The sequence below is a fragment of the Myripristis murdjan genome, chromosome 3 (assembly GCF_902150065.1).
Source record: "Myripristis murdjan chromosome 3, fMyrMur1.1, whole genome shotgun sequence".
NCBI classification, from domain to species: Eukaryota; Metazoa; Chordata; class Actinopteri; order Holocentriformes; family Holocentridae; genus Myripristis; species Myripristis murdjan.
The window spans coordinates 36,488,640-36,507,274 of record NC_043982.1 but is presented as its reverse complement, the minus strand read 5'-3'; the positions used below and the strand labels follow the sequence as shown (position 1 = coordinate 36,507,274).

The window sequence follows — 18,635 nt, the reverse complement described above, 5'->3', positions numbered from 1 at the left end:
CTCAAATCTAATTTTATTGTGGATTCTTTTGGCTGTGATAATCGTGTAGTGAAAATCTGATATTTAAACTAAACTGAGACATTTTCATGTAAATAAACTTAAAGGGTACAGTGTACAGGAAGTGATGCATTTTTATGTTTCCAGCAACAGCAACGACGGTTTGTTTGGATGACATAAAAAAGGAATTATCTAGTTAGCATGACCAAATATGAACATCGTAACTGAATACAGCAGCAAAAAAATCCAAGGAAAAAAACACCAAAGTTTGATTGCAAAGTCTTCTCTGGGAGGTACAGTGCAAAAATGCCACAACAAAGTTAGCTTATCACCAAAGGTGTTGGCAAAAAACAACAAAAAGGTAAATGGTGTATGTACCTGTGATGTGAGGTTTACACGGGCACTGCCCTGTGTCCTGATCACAGCCTGGATCTCCTCCTCCTGAGCTGTGGATCACGCCTTTGTTGCTGCAGTTGCAGCGGACACAGCCCTCCGGATGCCAGGCCTGAAGGCCAAACCATCCAGGCAGACAGTCTGTGCACTGACGACCCTCGACTGCAGCCTTACAGCGACACTGACCTCCGACCTGCAGGTGAGAGACAGACAGACAGACAGGGAGGGAAAGGCAAGGCAAAGGAGAGGAAGGAGTAACGACGGAGGGAGACAGTGGAGAAGGAAAGATGGAAGCAGTATGGAGGAGATAAGAGGAAGAGACGTTGAAAAGACAAGATGGGAAAAAGAGGCAGGAAGGGTTTTGGAAAAAAAGGGAATGACAAAAGATGAGAGGAGGTGAGAGACAGGAAGAAGAAAGTTGGAGAAAGTTAGTCAGGAGGCACAGCATATTTTTTTTCTTTCTTTAAATTAAACACACACATACTAGACACACACACACACGCGCACACACACACACGCGCATACATATACACATAAAATCTGGACTAATGGTCTTGACCACAGCAACATATTGTGGTGAATTGTGTTACGGATTATAAATTTGCACAAAGTCTACGATGAGCCAATTCTGCAAATTGGTGTTGCAATGTATGTAAGTTTTCTATACGAGTTTTGGAAAATGTGGAGGTGTTCATAAAATAAAAACCAAGGAAGACATGGGGTCTGGTTATTGGAGGGGACGCGTTTGGCCAGTTAATATTTGAATTTATGCAAATCAGCCCCTGACCGCTCCCACAAGAGCTGATCCTGGGATTGATTCTGAATTTGTCATCCAGGTTTCTATTGACAACACCGTGTGTACATGTGTGTGTGTGTGTGTGTGTGTGTGTGTGTGTGTGTGTTTGTGTGTCCACTTTATTATTCACCCGTTTGGTTAGCAACCACACGCATGGGTTTGTGTGTGTGTGTGTGTTTCTACACATGCTTGCTGCTTGCAACGGTGTGTGTGTTTTGAGTGTGAGAATTAGTCATCCATTGCCTCTGCTGATAAGCCATAATGGCTGTTCTGACCAATGTGTGTGTCTTAAGTCTGTGTGTTTTTATGTGTGGTTGTGTGTCTTTATGTATGGATGTTTGTGCCTACGTATACATTCATGTGTGTGTGGTGTACGTGTGTGTGTGTGTGTGTGTGTGTGTGTGTGTGCGTGTGTGTACCTGGTCACACTCCATACTGCCGCTGACTGTCCCAGCAGTGTGGCAGTTGCAGGGCTGACAAACGTCAACTGAAGTGGGATCCACTTCCTGCAGCCTGAAAAACTGACTGGTACACAGCTCACAGTTCTTACCTGGAGGGGGAGGGGCAGTGAGGAAGAGAGGGATGGAGGGAGGGAGGGGGCACAGATTAAGACAAAGAGTGTGTGTGTACATATACATTATACATTTAACCTCTAACACACTAGAGGTTAAATGTATAATCAAAAGCTAACAGGTATCTGATTCATATTTCTTATACAGTGGTGGACAAAGTACACAGCCCTATTACTTCAGTCAGAGTTTAGCTACTCCAGGTCAAATATTACTCTACTACTAAGTTGCTCAGTCAAATTTTTACTTTACTTTGAGTTAAGGTACTGGAGTACTTGCTTTTAACAATAAAAGTACATTTTCTTTTTTACTATCAATGCATTGCTGTGTTGTTTTCACAGTGCATTTACAGGACATCATAACTCTCTAAAACTACCTAATGAATGAACTGATTTGCTTGAAGACCCACTCGGCTACACAAATATACTTACCACCGCCCGTAATAGGTAGTGTAAGTTCATTATGTCCTGAGTAAATTCCCGTAGAAGAAAACTCTATGGGTTACCACCGCCCAGTTAGTCATTTGCACTTTGCTAAAAATATGGATCCAATTCATTTTTACTTTGAAAGTGGATGTCTTGCTTGTGCTACTTTCAAATGCTGGGTGATGTTTTTTTCATTTTTACATCAAACCCAGTTGAGAGCGGGTACTGTGATTGGTTTGTCTCCTGTGAGGAACACAGCAAGTGGCCAATCGCATTTTGGAAAAGAAAAAATAGAAATGCAGTGGAGTCAAAAGTACAATATTGGTCTTTGAAATGTAGTGGAGTAAAAGTCATACATTTCCCAAAAAAAAAAAAAAAAAAAAAAAAAGAAGAACAAATACATAAGTAAAGTACAGATACTTCCCAAACCAGTCCTCAAGGACCCCCTGGCCCGCAGGTTTTTGTTTTAGCTCATTTCTTAAACACCTGATCCAGTTAAAGGCTTCATGCTGATTATTTGAAACACATCTATCTGAACAAGGCATGCATGAAGGTGCATGAGCCTTAACTGGACCAGGTGTTGAAGAGTTGAGCTAAAACAAAAACCTGCAGGGCCTTGAGGACTTGTTTGGGAACCACTGAGTTGCTGTAACACTGTACCCATAGTGTTGTGCATGCAGTTGTCACACACTCCTCCGCCTCCTCGATAGTGCTCGTCTGGGTGGTCATCGGCTTGGACGTCATAATGGCAGGAGTGGGCATGGCCGTGACACTGGCAAGGCCTGCAGCTCATTGGCTGGAGCTGGTCACCTGACCTGAAAGGCTTGTCATTGTAGAGGGGTGCACAACGCTCGCACTGTAACAGAAAACACACACATAGTTACGCACATAGATAAATATATATACTGATAGGACACATATATTGATAGTAAGGTCGATTGATTTAACTTGATTCTTTAGCAACTTGTCTAATTCTTAATTACTAAGCTCACCTAAAACTCTAATGCCAAGCTGTTTTTTTTTTTGTTTTTTTTTATAATTGCACCGGAACCTCAATGTGGCATGTACAAACACACACACTCACAGGCACAAAAACAAAGACACATACACACACAGTTAAAAGCTGTAATCAATGCATTTTGTGTGTTGTATGTAGATTGCATCTTCCATTTAATATAATTACATTCTAATGTGTGAAACTAAAAAACATCCCTTCACGAGAGATTTGTGTTAATTTACAGAGAGCATCTCCAAGCGAATGTGTGTGCGCGCCAAAATGCTCCAGCACGAAAAATGTATGAATTTATAGAAAAGAAGTCTGTGTGTCTCTCTGCGTGTGTATAGAAAAATGGTCCCTTGGCATGTGAAAGGCTTGCTTTTATGGAACAAAGAAAGAGAACGAGACAGAGACAACAAGAAGGAGAGAAAGAGAATGACAGAGAGGGGAAATTGAAAGAGAGATGAAGCAGTGGCCCATGTAAATCTAAATCTAAAGAGAGAAAAGAATAATACACATTAGCTGAATAGAAAACACAGAGGTATTCTGCACTTCATAAAAGGGAGCGAGAACATTAACACAAGCTCACATACACACATACACCCACACACACACACACACACACACACATACACAGCATAGGGAAATCTGTCTGTTAATGAGGAGTGACTTGCAACAGCCAAGCCTCTCACATAGGCCCACTTTCATGTCAAAATAAACACGTCAAGGTGTGTGCACGGGGGGGAAGAAGGAAAAAAGAGAGAGAGAAATAAAAAATGCATTTTTCTGTAGTAGCGAGCAGCAGAGGCGAGAGGCAGCAAGTACAAGCTCTTTGATTTTGTTCAGCAGTCAGTACAAATTATGGTGGACAAGGGGGGCATCAAATGGTAGGATTAAAAATGTATTAAAAAACACAGGAGTTCCTCCCATGTGTGACACATGCCGACCTGCACTGGGCCTATTATGTATGACACACAGCGGAGGGGGAAGGGAAGGGGGGGGCAAAGGGTTGGGAGAGAGCACGAATGGAAACAAGGGGAAAAAAGGCTCCTGTTTTGTATAACAGACAGAAAATGGAGAAGAGGAGGGGAGAGAGAAAGGAAATGGGTGCAAACTGAAAAAGACTAAAAATTTCCCATTGAATTTTACATAGACCCAGTGCAGAAGACAGGGAGAGAGACACAGATAGGAAAAAGGATACAGAAATGGCTGCCTGTGGGAGAGAGGTGTGTGGAGAGGACCAAAGGCCCCACGCATAGATACTGCAACCCAAAGGGTCCAGGAAAAGACTAAACACAAATACACACACACAGCGACTAGCAAGAATAAAATATTTGACAAACTTCAAAATTGTGCACAACAGCTTTCAAGAATGAGCTTGTAGGCAAGGGGAAATATTGCATGAGTCTTGCATGAGTTCATGAGTTTATCGCTGCATAAAAAAATCAAGACCACAAAGTATTTGGGTGGTAAATCACGCTGTGTTGTTTCATACTCTGAACAAGTTTGGCCTAGCGTTTCAATTTATCTTTGTTTATTGAAATATTCAGTCAGATCATTCATATACCACATTCAAAGCAGTTGTCATAAAGTGTGAAATGTGAAGAATCGTCAATTTTTTTAAATCTAATTTAACATCAAGTCCAGCATCAAATCCACAACAGTAGTAATTAACAAGGGAGAACCCAGTGAATTGCCTCGGAAAGTATCTTAACAGGACCCAACAGCATCAGCCACAAAAATGAGGAAATGAGGAATGAGGAAAAATGAGGAAGTCATGTAGCAGAGTGGGGTTTACTTCTTTTGGGTTTACTTTTCCCATCTCCTGTCTGAGTGAACACTTCTCTGCAGTGGGTACTTTACTTAATTTCAGATCCTTATAAATTCTGCTGGAAACATCAAAGAGAAGTGGTTGCTTCTCTACTTCCAGGATAAGCCTGTCTTCAACCAAGTCTACTTTCTGCAGCGTGAAAAACACAGAAATTCAAAGCCACTTCCAGCAGTGCTTCAGAGGCGTGGTACACTTGTGCCACATGTTGCTGAAACAGAGGCAAAGTGACTGTTTTTTTTTTTTTTTTTTAACCCAAATCGGTGCCACTGACATCAGTTTGGACGTCAACATAGAAACTAATGCTTGTTATTTATATGTTTTGTGTCACCCCTGCTTTTGCTCACTTCAATCAAGTTGTAATAGAAATCGCTGTAATGGTGGCAACAGTTTCTGTGGCCATACTTTATTAAATTAATAAAGAAACACCAGAAGCAGTAGGAAAGCAAGAGGTGGACTGCCTACTCATTTCCAAAGAAAAAAGTACATTAAGAAGACTGATGCACTTCCACTCCACTGCATGAACAAGATCTAAAGGGTCTGTATATTTGCGACTGTGTGTGTGTGTGTGTGTGTGTGTGTGTGTGTCTGTGTTTCTGTGAACACAGTCCACAGTGTTGTTCCCTGTTGGGTGATTATTAACAGGATCTGATGAAGCAGCAGGGGATTCTCTGGAGACATCAAGCACAGCCACACACACAAAAACACACACAGGCACAAACACACAACAAAAAACAAGCATTTACGACCCACATAAACAAGCATGTCTGCACAAAAGCACACACACACACACACACACACACACACACACACACACACACACACACACACACACACACATAGTGTCTTGGGAGATGTAATTCCACAGGAGTGCTGGTCTGTTAAAACCGAGTGTCATTTGCATGCTCCTCTTTGTTCTGTCTGTCTGTCTGCCTGTCTATCTGCCACACTGTCTTACCTTCCTGCCTGTCTGTGTTGTTTCCCCCCTTCTACCCATTTGTCTTCCTGTTTGCCAGCCTGTCTATCTGCAGCTCTGTGCTCCAAAACGTTTCACAATCAAAGGTGCTTTTCATTCTGTACTTCCAAGAGAAATCCCTCACTACGTCTCACTCTTCAACTTGTCGCCACCCTCCATTCCCTTCCCTTCCCTCCCTCAATCTATCCATCCATCCATCCATTTCCCTCTACCTCTATCCCTCCATCTTCCTCTCCCATTTCTCCCTCCCTTCCCATTCCAATTTCTCCTCCTGTACCTCCATGCCTCCTTCCATCTCCTCTACCCACTGCTCCTCTTCTATCTCCACTCTTTCTCAAAAAGAAATCACTTCATACATCCCTCCCCATCCTCCCTCACTTCCCCCATCTCTACTGTCCCCCATCTCCTTGTTCTCATAGCCACGGTGAGTATGTGAGCAGGAAATATTACCATAGCAAATGAAAGGGAGAGGATTTTTTTTTTCCTGTTCTCTTTTCTTTTCTTTCAGCATTGCGTTACCTTCCCTCTCTCCCAGCCTGCTAATTAGGGCTGGGACTGGTGTTTGGGAGTTAAAAGCAGAGTGCACACGTTCATTCTCTTCTCCATACAAAAGGTTTTGATGGAGCTCCATTGGCTGCACGCAGAAGCAGCAGTAACAAAAGGAGCACACATGCCCGCTAAAGACTAAGTTTACATGTTTTTAATTCTACACAATGCTTAAATTATTGTCTGTGTCCAACTGAAACTTTTCCCGTGTGCAAGAAAATTTTAGACAAGACATTTTAGATGTTTGTATTTTTGCATCCATTCCCTGCAACCTTTATTTAAACAGAACAATTTTTCAGAGACTAACTAAAACTGACATACTTTGTTTCCTCCACTGATGCTCAGACATTTCTTCCAACGCCATATCAAACATTTAACTACATCAGTAAACATTTGTTAGGACTTCCAGGACAAAGCAAAAGCTTTTTCTCATTAAAAAGCTTGCGTAGGATGCCATCAGAGCACAGAGTGTCACATATTTTTCCATTTCAAAATTCAAACTTTTTCCAAGGTTGTATTTTCTAACCTGGATTTAGAGGTTTTGGTTGGTATTCAGTATGATGTACTGTGCAAAAATCAGACACCATACCCTTTCATTCATTGGTATTTTCCAATCTAACAGCCATTTCTTCTAATCAACAATAGACATAAAAAACAACACATACAAAAACATGCAATGCATTAACACTAAAGCAGGGAACATATATCTTACAGAAAATGACAAAAAACAAAACAAAACTGAAAGACAAGTATAACATCAACTCTATCAATATTTAATTTATCCACTTTTTGAAAAACTTGAAGGAGATATTTCTGATTAAATTAAAGGTATTTCCCTTGCATAAAGGACGATGAATTCAAAAACTGAAGTTTAAAAAAATCATAACAATATATACCGAAAACGAGACTCTAAGAACTGTGCAATAAATTTTTGAGATACATACATGTGCTTCAAATCTGAAAAAATGTTTCTGACGATCCTTTCACCGTGAAAAAACAACTCTTTGTTCTGGGTCTGAGAAGATGTGTAGCTGTCAAATAGCTGTCACTAATGGGAAAAGGAAGTGGACGATAGAGAAGAAAATCTGCGCTGAAACACGGAAACTGGGCACTTGAGATGAGGAGTGAGGTTGAATTTGAGCTTTTTCAGAGCACCTGAAGGCAGCGCTCAGTTTACTGCCAAAGAAATAAAGAAACCACCGGTCAAACATGGTGGAGGATCAGTCAAAGTTCAGGGATCTTAAGCTTGCAATCTTTTTTCTTACTGATGGCATCATGAACACTGATAAATACACAAACAAATATACTTGAAATATTCTCTGAAGAACGTTTGATTGAAAACAAACCAAAGAAGCTGCTGGTTTCCTCAGAACCACAGAGCCCAGAGCTCAGCATCACTGAAGGTGTTTGGACTGTGGTGTCGAGGCAATATGACAACATGCATTTCAACCCATATAGCGCATGATGAAAATTTCCCAACAACACACAATCAAATTTATAAAATTTAATTTAATTTAATTTTGAAGTACTTCATTTTTTCAGATATACTGTTATAACTCTCAAAGTCCCTAGCACATTGTTAACACTTTTTTCAACAAATTCTCAGAATGTTTTGCAAATGATTCAAACATACATGAATTTGAAATTTTGCATGAGTTAGTAACTTCTAGATAAGTGGAAGTAAACACACATGCACAGTAAGATGCAGATGCTCAGATGTTTGTGTGTGGTGATGGTGAAGTGCAGAGGAGAGGATAAGATCTTCTGTTCCCTCTGAATGTTTAGACAAAACCTGCTGAGTCTGGAGCCTACCCTAATGGATATGTGGACATTCAGATGGCCTGTCACAAGCAACTGTGTGTGTGTGTGTGTGTGATCTGCCAGGGCAACTCATCTCATCCTAAATGCCATGACCAATTTCACGCTCTCATTGGAAAGGTCGTGGCACTGATGTGTGTGTGTGTGTGTATGTGTGTGTGTGTGTGTGTGTGTGTGTGTGTGTGTGTCTGAAGTTAACCCCAGCCTATGTCGAAATCTGCTGCTGAAGCAGAGTTTGGCAACAGAGATCCTACACAACACAACTTAACGTCACTAGCCATCACCATCTAACACACACGCATGCATTCAAACACACAATTTTCAATCTAGAGTGTGTGCACATACACAAGAACACACACAGAACAACTGCCCTGTGCCTGGTAAATACTGTGGCCCCAGCATAACTCTCACCTTAAATAATAATTTCACCACTAGAATAGCCTACATTATGTGAAAACTGTTGATCGCTACAGTGTAAATCTGCACAGCTTTTTTTTTTTTTTTTTTAATTGTTGCAATATAACTAAGAATTCGATACAAACTGGCCGCATCAGTTTATATTGTCAGCGGAAGTAATCCTGGCTGCTGGTGTGACCTTTAAGTTGCAGGTGTACTTTACATGTGAGTTTGGGTTGAGAATCAGCAAAATGTTCCTTTAATCTCACCCATATTGTTACTATGCACAACACACACACACACACACACACACACACACACAACTTCATCACTGATGTCAAGTCCACTGTCTAGTCAGCCTTCAGTGACACTGAACCTGATGTAACTATTCCCTGGGCCTTTGGGTGAGCACATGTGGAGGGTGGACAGCAGAACACCATGAAAGCCTAAAAAAATCCTAATTTGGATTATCAATTTGTTAAGACAGAAGAAAAGATGCAAAGACAAAGAGAGGAACGGAGAGGACAGAACACAGAACAGAAAAGTGTGTGTGTGTGTGTGTGTGTGTGTGCGTGCATGTGTGCGTGATGTGACACATACATTACAGTATATGATATAGCTTTAAATACGATCAAATCCATCAGTTGTGGAGAGACGTGAAGAGATAGAGAGACAGAGTGAGAGATCCTGTCTGACACAGAGTGCACATACGGAAGAATCAAAATACCGAGTGAGAGATAATGTGTGTGCGTTCATGTGCATGCTTAAGTGTGTGTGTGTGTGTGTGTGTGTGTGTGTGAGTGTGTGTATTTGTGTCTGTGTGAGAGAGTGTGTTTAAGTGTGTGTCTTCCTAGGCCCCCGTTGATCATCCTGACACATGTCTGAGCATTTCTGTCACTTTAATGTCACTGTGGAAATTCTGCAGATTAGTACAACATCCGTCATGGCGCTGGGCCGATCCAAGTCAACAGAACGCATGCAATATTAATCACTAATATTCCCCACAGCCTTTTATGTTCCAATATTACACAGACAGAAGAAAGGGCCTGAGTATTCACTCAGAGAGACAACATGGACAGGTTTGGAGGTAAAGTGGGGAGTCTGTCCGCACGAGCACACACTCACAGACACACACATACACACACACACACATCTACTCTCTTCACATACTAATGTCTTTTCATTAAAGTGCAGCACTCTTCATGGAAGAGACACACTCACACACACACACACACACACACACACACACACAGTCTCTCTTAGACTCACAGTTATTACCATGTAACCTGATCGCTCTGTTAACACACAAGAAAAAATAGCGATGAGAGCAAAAACATGAAGACAGTAAAATAAAAGAAAAAAGAGCAAACACCAGAGAGAGAGAGAGAGAGAGAGAGAGAGAGAGAGAGAGAGAGAGAGAGAGAGAGAGGGACAAAAAGGAAGAATTTAAAGACAGAGAGACAGAAGAGGTGAGAGAGAGACGCGGTGAGAGAGAAAGAGAGGAGAGAGAGAGAGAGATGATTAGAGATGCATGCTAAGGGAATGTCATTGTTCTAGTCAATTTGAGGCATTATTTAAACTGAGAGCCAGGAGAGAAAGACAGAGAGTGGAGAAAGAGAGAAAGGAAGAGACAGTGAAAGAGAGAGCATGAGGAAATGAGAGACAGAGATCTAGCAAGAGGAAAGACACTTACAAAGTGAAGGAAAGGTGTGTGTGTGTGTGTGTGTGTGTGTGTGTGTGTGTGTGTGTGTGTGTCTATGCATAGAGAAGCACATCACGTGCATGTGTAGACAGGCACATCCTATGACAATTTTCATTTTAGTTTTCCACTTGATCGCACGGGACAACTATGCTATGCTGTGTGTAACAGGAGGTGTGTGTGTGTGTGTGTGTGTGTGTGTGTGTGTGTGTGTGTGTGTGTGTGTGAGTGTGTGTGCATGTGTGATTATGTGTGTGGGCAGGACAAAGATGAGAAACGATGAGAAATGAGTACTCAAAGCATTCCAAGTTAAGCAGCAAATGATGTAACAGCTGCTGGTGACTGCTTCTATGCTCCAACAAGAGCCTCTGTCTTAACAAGACACACACACGCACACACACGCACGCACGCCCACGCACACACACACACACACACACACACACACACACACACACACACACACACACACACACACACACACACAGTGAGGCTCGTGTATAAATGATAGATAAGTAAGTAGTGAATAATGCAGGCTGTCCTGTGCTACAGTGAGCTGGTAGTCCCACTGAACTTTCAGCAGCAGTCTGACTGCAGGCTTTGTTCAGGTGATGCCCACTTGTCCAGTGAGCCAGCGCTACACACTGCGGCCCGGTGTGTGAAGGATGCCACTAGTTCAGTGAGCAAGACCGCGCACTCTGGAGAGGCCAATGCCAATATGCAGTACTTCATTTGCTTTGGAAATGTGTCTTTTTCTTTGCACAAACAAGTCAGATATAATTTCCCCAACAACTGAATTCAGGTTTGAGCAAACAGCTTCAGTGCACTGTTTGCAGCACTGCCGGGGTTTGTGAGGCATGCTCAGTTTCAGTTTTGCGCTGAACAAGTACCAGTGATTTCTGTGAGTGTTTCATTACACTCCTTATTCATTATACACCTTACTCAGATCAAAGTATTTTTGGAGCAAAAAAGTTGCAGTGGCACACCAAGTATAATTAATATCCTGACAGTCATATTTAAATGTTGTAATGGCTGTCTTCTGAGTCAAAACATGCCAAAATTGTTAACGTAGATTACTGCAGTCATTTTCCATTTCTCATTTAGTTGCTCACTGTGTTATGAGAGAGCAGTCAACCTGATCATTATTCATATCGGCAGTGCCCAATAAAAATAATGCATAGGCCAACATTTCAGCAATTGAGGGGACCAGATTGATTTTTCAATTAATGACCATAAATTTTGACAAAAGCATTTTTACAGTTAGTCTTATTGCTACTGTCTTGAAAGATTTTTTTTTAATTCACAGAAGACAATGTTGCAGGTCAATTACAGTAAAAAAGAAAAAAAATCTACATACAAGTTTTCTTTGCAACTTTAATGATATACATTGTGCTGTCTGAGATTGCAGCTTGGCAGCAGTGATAGCTGTCCATTAACAGGAGGGTCGCAAGTTCAATCCCCTGTTTCAGAGGCCAGTTAGCTTCACAGCCAAACTGCCTGGCACTGATGGTATGTGTGTCCAAAAGCAAGGTACCTAATGCCACTTAATCAATTTCTGGGCAAATGAGGAATAAAACACTCCTCCACTGGGAAAAAAGGAAAAACCCCTCTCTGCGCAGAGAGGGACAGGAAGAAGGGATTCTATCAGATAAAATGTGTGTGTGAGTGTGTGTGTGTGTGTGTGTGTGTGTGTGTGTGGTTCATTAGAGAAGTTCTCTCCATGTCGTTAAGAAGGAAACTGCTTAATTAAGACCATGAGGAGGCTCTCCCCAAGGGGATTCGTGTGTGTGTGTGTGTGTGTGTGTGTGTGTGTGTGTGTGTGTGTGTGTGTGTGTGTGTGCGTGCATGTGTGTTTGTGTGTGTGTGTTATGAGCCATCAGATACCGAATTTCTCAGACTAATACTGATGTTGATAATTGGGGATAAAAATTGCCAGAGAAAGAAAAGCAATATTAAATGTGCATCTAGTTAGGAGTGACACTTTGTGTCAACATGAGCCTCTAATAACTGATAACATATGTTGAGTGCAAAGGTAACATAAGGTGTGTGATGTCCCTCACTACACACAAAAAAGATGATAAACCATATTTTAAGAGTGCACTTTTTTGTGATCACTGTCTTGCTTGTGTGTTTTACTCACGTTGTCTCCCTCTGTGTGGCTCTCAGGCAGACACTGACAGCGGTAGGGAGTCACACTGGTATCACAGTGGTCTGCATGACCATGACAATCACATCTAGACAGATAGAAACAGAGGCAAAGAGAAGGAAGAGAGACAAGAGAGAAAGAAAAAGGCAAGATGGAAAGAGGGGGATATCAAGATTTAGCATATTAATTTCTGTTAGGTAACAATAACTGCCATACAGTGCAGATTTGTAGTAGGAAGGATAATGACTTGAATCTCTGGACTGGCAACAAGAATGTGGCTGGAGCAAATGCTGAGAAAAGCTTCCCCTTGCTTGAGTGCTGCCACTAGCATGCCTTTGAGTAAGGAGCTACTCACGATACGGAGCAAATGGCCCTAATGTGAGCAGGACCTGAAACACTGCATGCTAAACTGTGTCAAAGGAGCTGCTCAGTTGTACTGGTTTCACTGTTGGTTGGTTCCCAGGTATAAATATGTAATTAAACACACGCCATGCCATTTTATCTGACCGTTAGATGGTAATGAGAGCAACAACAGGATTCCAGAGGGTTTATAGAAACTTGAAGTTAAACAAGTTCATATGTAAACTCCTCATAAAGCAATTCAGGGAAGGAGCAGTTGGAGCTTGAGTCTAGAGAGGACTATGGCAACAAATTTGGAGAGGAGGAGAAAAGGGCTGAAAGTTGGTGCTGATTTATATGATTACCTTTCCCAAGGTCTCCACAGAGCACACATAAGTTTCATGACTGGTAATAAGTTCTAAAATTGCATAATGCCGGTTTAAGTCAGGAAGTATGAAACAAGGTGTTGCTGATAACCTCGGAAAAAAGGTTAAAAAAAGAGGAAGGAAAAAAACTAATTGTAAATGAAAATATATACGCACTTCTTTCTAAGAAAAATCCCCAAACACAAAAAAACACAAAGGAAAAAGTAATAACATGACAAAAACTCTCACTCCCTTGCAATCTCTTCCTCTATCCCTTGTATTCTGTCCATCAAGCAGCAGTAGGGCCATTAGGAAGTTCCCATTCAACATTTATAAATGCCATCCTGGGAAATATCAGAGCAACATAACAGCTAGCAGACAGGCCTCCGTCTCTCTCTCTCTCTCTCTCTCTCTCGTGCACACACACACACACACACACACACACTCACACACACACACACACGGCTGCAGGACAGTCATTAAATTATTCATTCAGATATTCAGATGCTTTCTTTCTTCATTCTATTCATCCTTTCACCCTCTTGTTCACTTGCTCTTTCCCACCTTGTGTCCCAAGCTGATCAGTGTAATCCAACATGAAGATAAAAAGAAATGAAAACTACTCTTTTCTACATCTCTTTCTGGAGGAAAAAAAAAGCCTATCGAGCTGAACCTCCTTGACTTTGAAATCTAGCAAAGGTCTGAAACAACCAATATCACAATGAAAAGAGACAAAAAATACCTACATTATACTCACTAGGCTAGTCTAATTCACTGAAATCAGCCAAATTATCTCTCCGTGCAATTAGATAACTTGCTTCATCACATAACTGGAACAGGGTTGTGACAATAAGTTACTTCTGCATTATCCTGAGTAATGTTTAGTGTTGCCACTAAGAGGCTCCACTATATTATTTCTAAAAAAGCAAGTCAGTAACTGAGTAAATTAGTGAGTGTAATGATTTGGCAAGCAGTGTATTGTTCCACATTGTCATGATTGGCTGAGGATTGCTGGTGGTGGGTCATAAATAAAGAAACAAAACAAAGACAAAGACAAAAGCTTTTCACTGCTGACCTGAATAGATCGTAACCACATAGGGCAGCAAATGTATGGAGTCTCAGAAAATTACCAAGAGGATTAAGAATAAAATCAGTGTTAGGCTACCAATGCTGAACAGACAAATCTACAGACAAGGTACACAGAGACAGTCAAAGTGCAGTAACAGAAAATTTGTGGCAAAAAGATGAATCATTCGGAGAAAGAAAAGTGTGCTGAACAGTGATGTGAAACTCACTAGGGGCCGATGCGACGTGCATGTTGATGCATAGCCAACGAGCCGATACGTTAAAGACAGCCTACATATGAAGCCCCATGACCTAAGTAGAATAAGCGGCTTGGAAAATGAATGAAGAATGAATGAATATATATGAAGCAACTACCGATGTGATACAATACGATTCACCCCTATTGCGACGCAGTGTCACTTTGTATGTTTGGAGGTTTGGGTGCTGCTGTCACTTCAATAACTGTAGCTTTGAAGTGCAGTGCAACACATCACAGTGACGCCCGCTGATTACCAAAGATGTAATAAAAACAGTAATCTCACAGATTATCACTTTCACCCTCAGTTGCTCCAGTGAAGCTGTACAGTGGCCGACCAAGAACTGGACGACTATTACTCGACTGAATGTGTGGCAGGGAAGGGAAAACAAGGCAATACATGCTTTCTATAGGCAAAAAAGAGGAAATAATGCTACTTCTATATTTAAATGGAATGCAAATAAAATGCCAAACAAAGTTTCTGTGAAGTGGTGTGAAGCTGAATCTCTACATCATCATAATATGCAGTGATAAAAAGTAACAGGAGGAAAGGACTTTGTTCTCACATGTAGGACAAACAATGCACATGCAGATACACAATCACTCAAACACAAACATACGCACAAACCCACACACCCAGTCTCTCACACACACATGCACGCATACACAGACTTAGCGTGTCCTTTCAGTTGCCAATATGCCTATCTACAGGCATTACAAAGAAGGAAGAGAGAGATAGAAAGATGGAGGGAGAATGAAAGAGAAGGGGGAGAGCAGGAGGGAGGAAGAAAGAATGCGCAGATGAGATTTCAGCAGCTCTAAATCTCTGTTTCCCCACTTCACTGTAACAAGCTACTAATTAAAACAGCTTAGAGAGAGAGGGAGGGAGAGACAGAGTTAGAGATGATTGCCTCCTGCATAATCCCATAATTACCACAGTCATAAAAAAGCAGTCACTCTGTCAGTCTAATGAAGAGATGTGTTCACAATTACTCTCAGAAAAGCCCTGCTCAAACTCAAAATCTGTCAAAAGATTTCTCTTCACCTTGTGCTTAACAAACCAACAATGAAAACATCTTCAAATATGTGTTTCAAGGAATCATAGTGCCCAATCAAATTCTGACAAAATAATTCAACTAATAAAACTGTAAATCACGTAATAAATATACGGTGGCTGTTACCCTGCATTAAATTGTTTCCATTTATAGAAAAATGTAAACACAATCAAGCACTTTTTCTGAACTGAACTACTGGAGCTGATACTGACAGCATATATCAGCCAATTGTAAGTTTAAAACAAAATACTTTGTGGTAATAGTTTTGTTTTTGTTTATAAACACTGAACAGATCTGTAGTTTAAGAAGAATTAGTTGAGTTTGAATTATAACCATGAAATGTGTACACTTTCCCTCACATTTAAACATCCAGATAAATTCCAGGCAGGGATTCTTGGTTGCATTTATCTACTGTATGATGACTCAGACAACAAGCTTTTATAAAATGGTTGCTTAGAGAGTGTCTTAATGTAAACAATGTGTGATTGTTGTGACTCTTTCACCTGCCACTGATGGTGATCTCCCTGATGGCGTAGTATCTGTGTCGGAGGTTCACCCCCGCTGCTCTGGTGTGGTACTGCCCGCGCAGATGTATCCTGACCTGGGAGGCCTGTACCATCCTCTGCAGGGCGGGGCTGCTGTAGAAGTCATTGTAGTCCGGCCTTAGGTTGGGCTCTGGGGTCAGCAGGCTGAATGTGATGTTACTTCCTGAGAAGGGTGCCTCACTGAAATATCGGCAACACACACAAAACACACACACACACACACACACACACACACAAAGGCAATTAAGCAAGAGCATGAAAACACACAATAAACCCAGTGGTAGAGTATTGGATACATCTGCAGCCTTTGTGTTGAACTTTGGTGAGCACACTGAGATACATCAGAAGGGCAAAAAATGCAGCTGTCATGGTGATTTTCAAAGTGACAAGGGGCTGGTGGATTATTACTTTATTCACACATACACACATGCACAAATGTAGCAAGGGTCCAATGCTGATATTGGCGGGGCATGCAAGAGCCTCTAATGGGGTATGGGAGCATACCCTCCTGGGGAATAAAAATCAAAATTTGGCTTGAAACTACCATTTTATGTCATTTAAGTGTGAAAAAATATTGATTGCAGAATCAACCTTTGCTGGCTGAATCAGTCTTTAAAGACACTGACAATCCAATTCACTTTCCTAATCAGAGAACCCCTTTTGTCCTGGTCTTCTCCTTGGCTCACACATCCATTAGTGCTCCAACAGGTGGATAATCTCCTGAGACCCAGGGAAAAAAAGCTTCGGGATTTTAATTTTTCTTACATGTTTTGAGAATCTGGGATAGAAAAAACAAGTTGCAAAAAGATGAAAGCATCTATTTGAGTATTATTTCTACTTTATCCCCTCTAGAGGACATCAGGACTCATCAAGACACAAAGTTATCTGTCCACTGTGGGGGCTCACACACACATATACACACACACACACACACAGTCAGCTCTCACAGTGACACTACCTCTAGGATCCAGGTAACATAAGGCTCAGTTTGCAGCATTGAGAAGCGGCTGCTTTGGATAAGAAAGTCAAAAAGATAGCATTGGATAAGGAAGTCAAAAAAAGTGTGTGATGGCGGCAGGGAGGACAGGTGTACTGCTGGAGTGATGATAGCCACAAGTAATGAAACTTCATATGATCCACCTCCAGTTGTCCCTTAAAGGAACATCAGAATTGTTCATGATAGCGCAAATGATGTAGAACATAATGCTACAAATGTAATGACCTTAAATTATTTTTTGGCTTTTAAATGCAAATATAATAAACTACTTGAACCTGATTAGATGTCAACAGCCAGTTATGCGTTACGGCTGCTAAATTATATATTTAGCCTGCTTTTTCTTCACATCCCTGGTGCAGTAATGTCTTTGAATTAGTCAACAAAGAATCCAGAACTACTAAGCACACATTATGACATGCGCAACAAGTAAACATGATGTCCATGTCCAAGAACCGTTTTCCTTGGCTCATGACCAGCCTTCCCAGCATATCTGGTGGACTTGTGAGCATCCACATGAAAGTTATGACACTGAGTGACAAATGGACGAGCGGCCAGACAAACAAACAAACAGATGAACGGACGCACACCGATTCAAAGCCCTCCCACACCCCTTCATATCAACTGTTGAGATCTTATGTAAGTTTCTCTCGGTCTTATTCTCACCTCTGTATGCCCCTTCTTTGCTCCGTCTCTGCTATTTTTCTCTGTAGACCTTTTCCCCCTTATCTTTGTCTTTGGGTAATGCTTACAGACTTATTCAGGCCACCTCTACTGTGTGTGTGCTTGTGTCTGTCTGACTTTTGATGAACTATATGCATGCTGTGCATCCCATGCACACGTCTGAGATGGTTTTGGCTTTGTCTTTGCTGAGTCTGTTTTGCTTTTACTGTACTGCTTGCCTGCTGTGTATGCATGTGGCTGTGTTCATAGTGTGTTTAAATATTAAGGTATGTGGTGCTAAAAATCTGCTTGAAACACACTCACTTACCTGTGGACAGCCCCCATCATACACACACACACACAGGCACATGCACACGAGCACACACTGGGTCACAAAAGATTTGCCCTGGATAAGTCTGCCAGTATTATCAGAAGAGAAAGATAACACACACAAACAAACTAATAAATAAAACAAACAAACAAGAGCCCACAATAGTGTTTCCTTATTTTTTACTACTTTTGGAAGTATTGCATTACCATAAACAAGCCAAATAAGCCAAAGCAAACACAAATGCTTGCCAAAGAACTGAATAGGTGGAGTTGATCAAAACCCCTTTTATAAGCTTATAAACCCATTTCCATTTAATTCAATGGAGAACTTTAGTGTCACATGGTTTCAGTGCTGTTTTATTTGTCACCCTGACAAAAGAAAAAAATGGGATAAAAACCAATTGTCCGTATTGATTTTTAACAAGACTGGGGCAATCCAC

The 18,635-nt window shown here is 41.2% G+C and overlaps 1 protein-coding gene across 1 annotated transcript in view; it reads right to left on the bottom strand.

Annotated features, from left to right (window-relative positions):
• The window catches only part of ush2a (Usher syndrome 2A (autosomal recessive, mild)), a 277,638-nt gene that overhangs the window by 217,148 nt on the left and 41,855 nt on the right, over positions 1-18,635 (bottom strand). Inside the window, 5 exon segments of the mRNA XM_030046799.1 lie at positions 376-583; positions 1,606-1,736; positions 2,841-3,036; positions 12,578-12,671; positions 16,167-16,388. Coding sequence (XP_029902659.1) covers positions 376-583; positions 1,606-1,736; positions 2,841-3,036; positions 12,578-12,671; positions 16,167-16,388 — 851 coding nt within the window.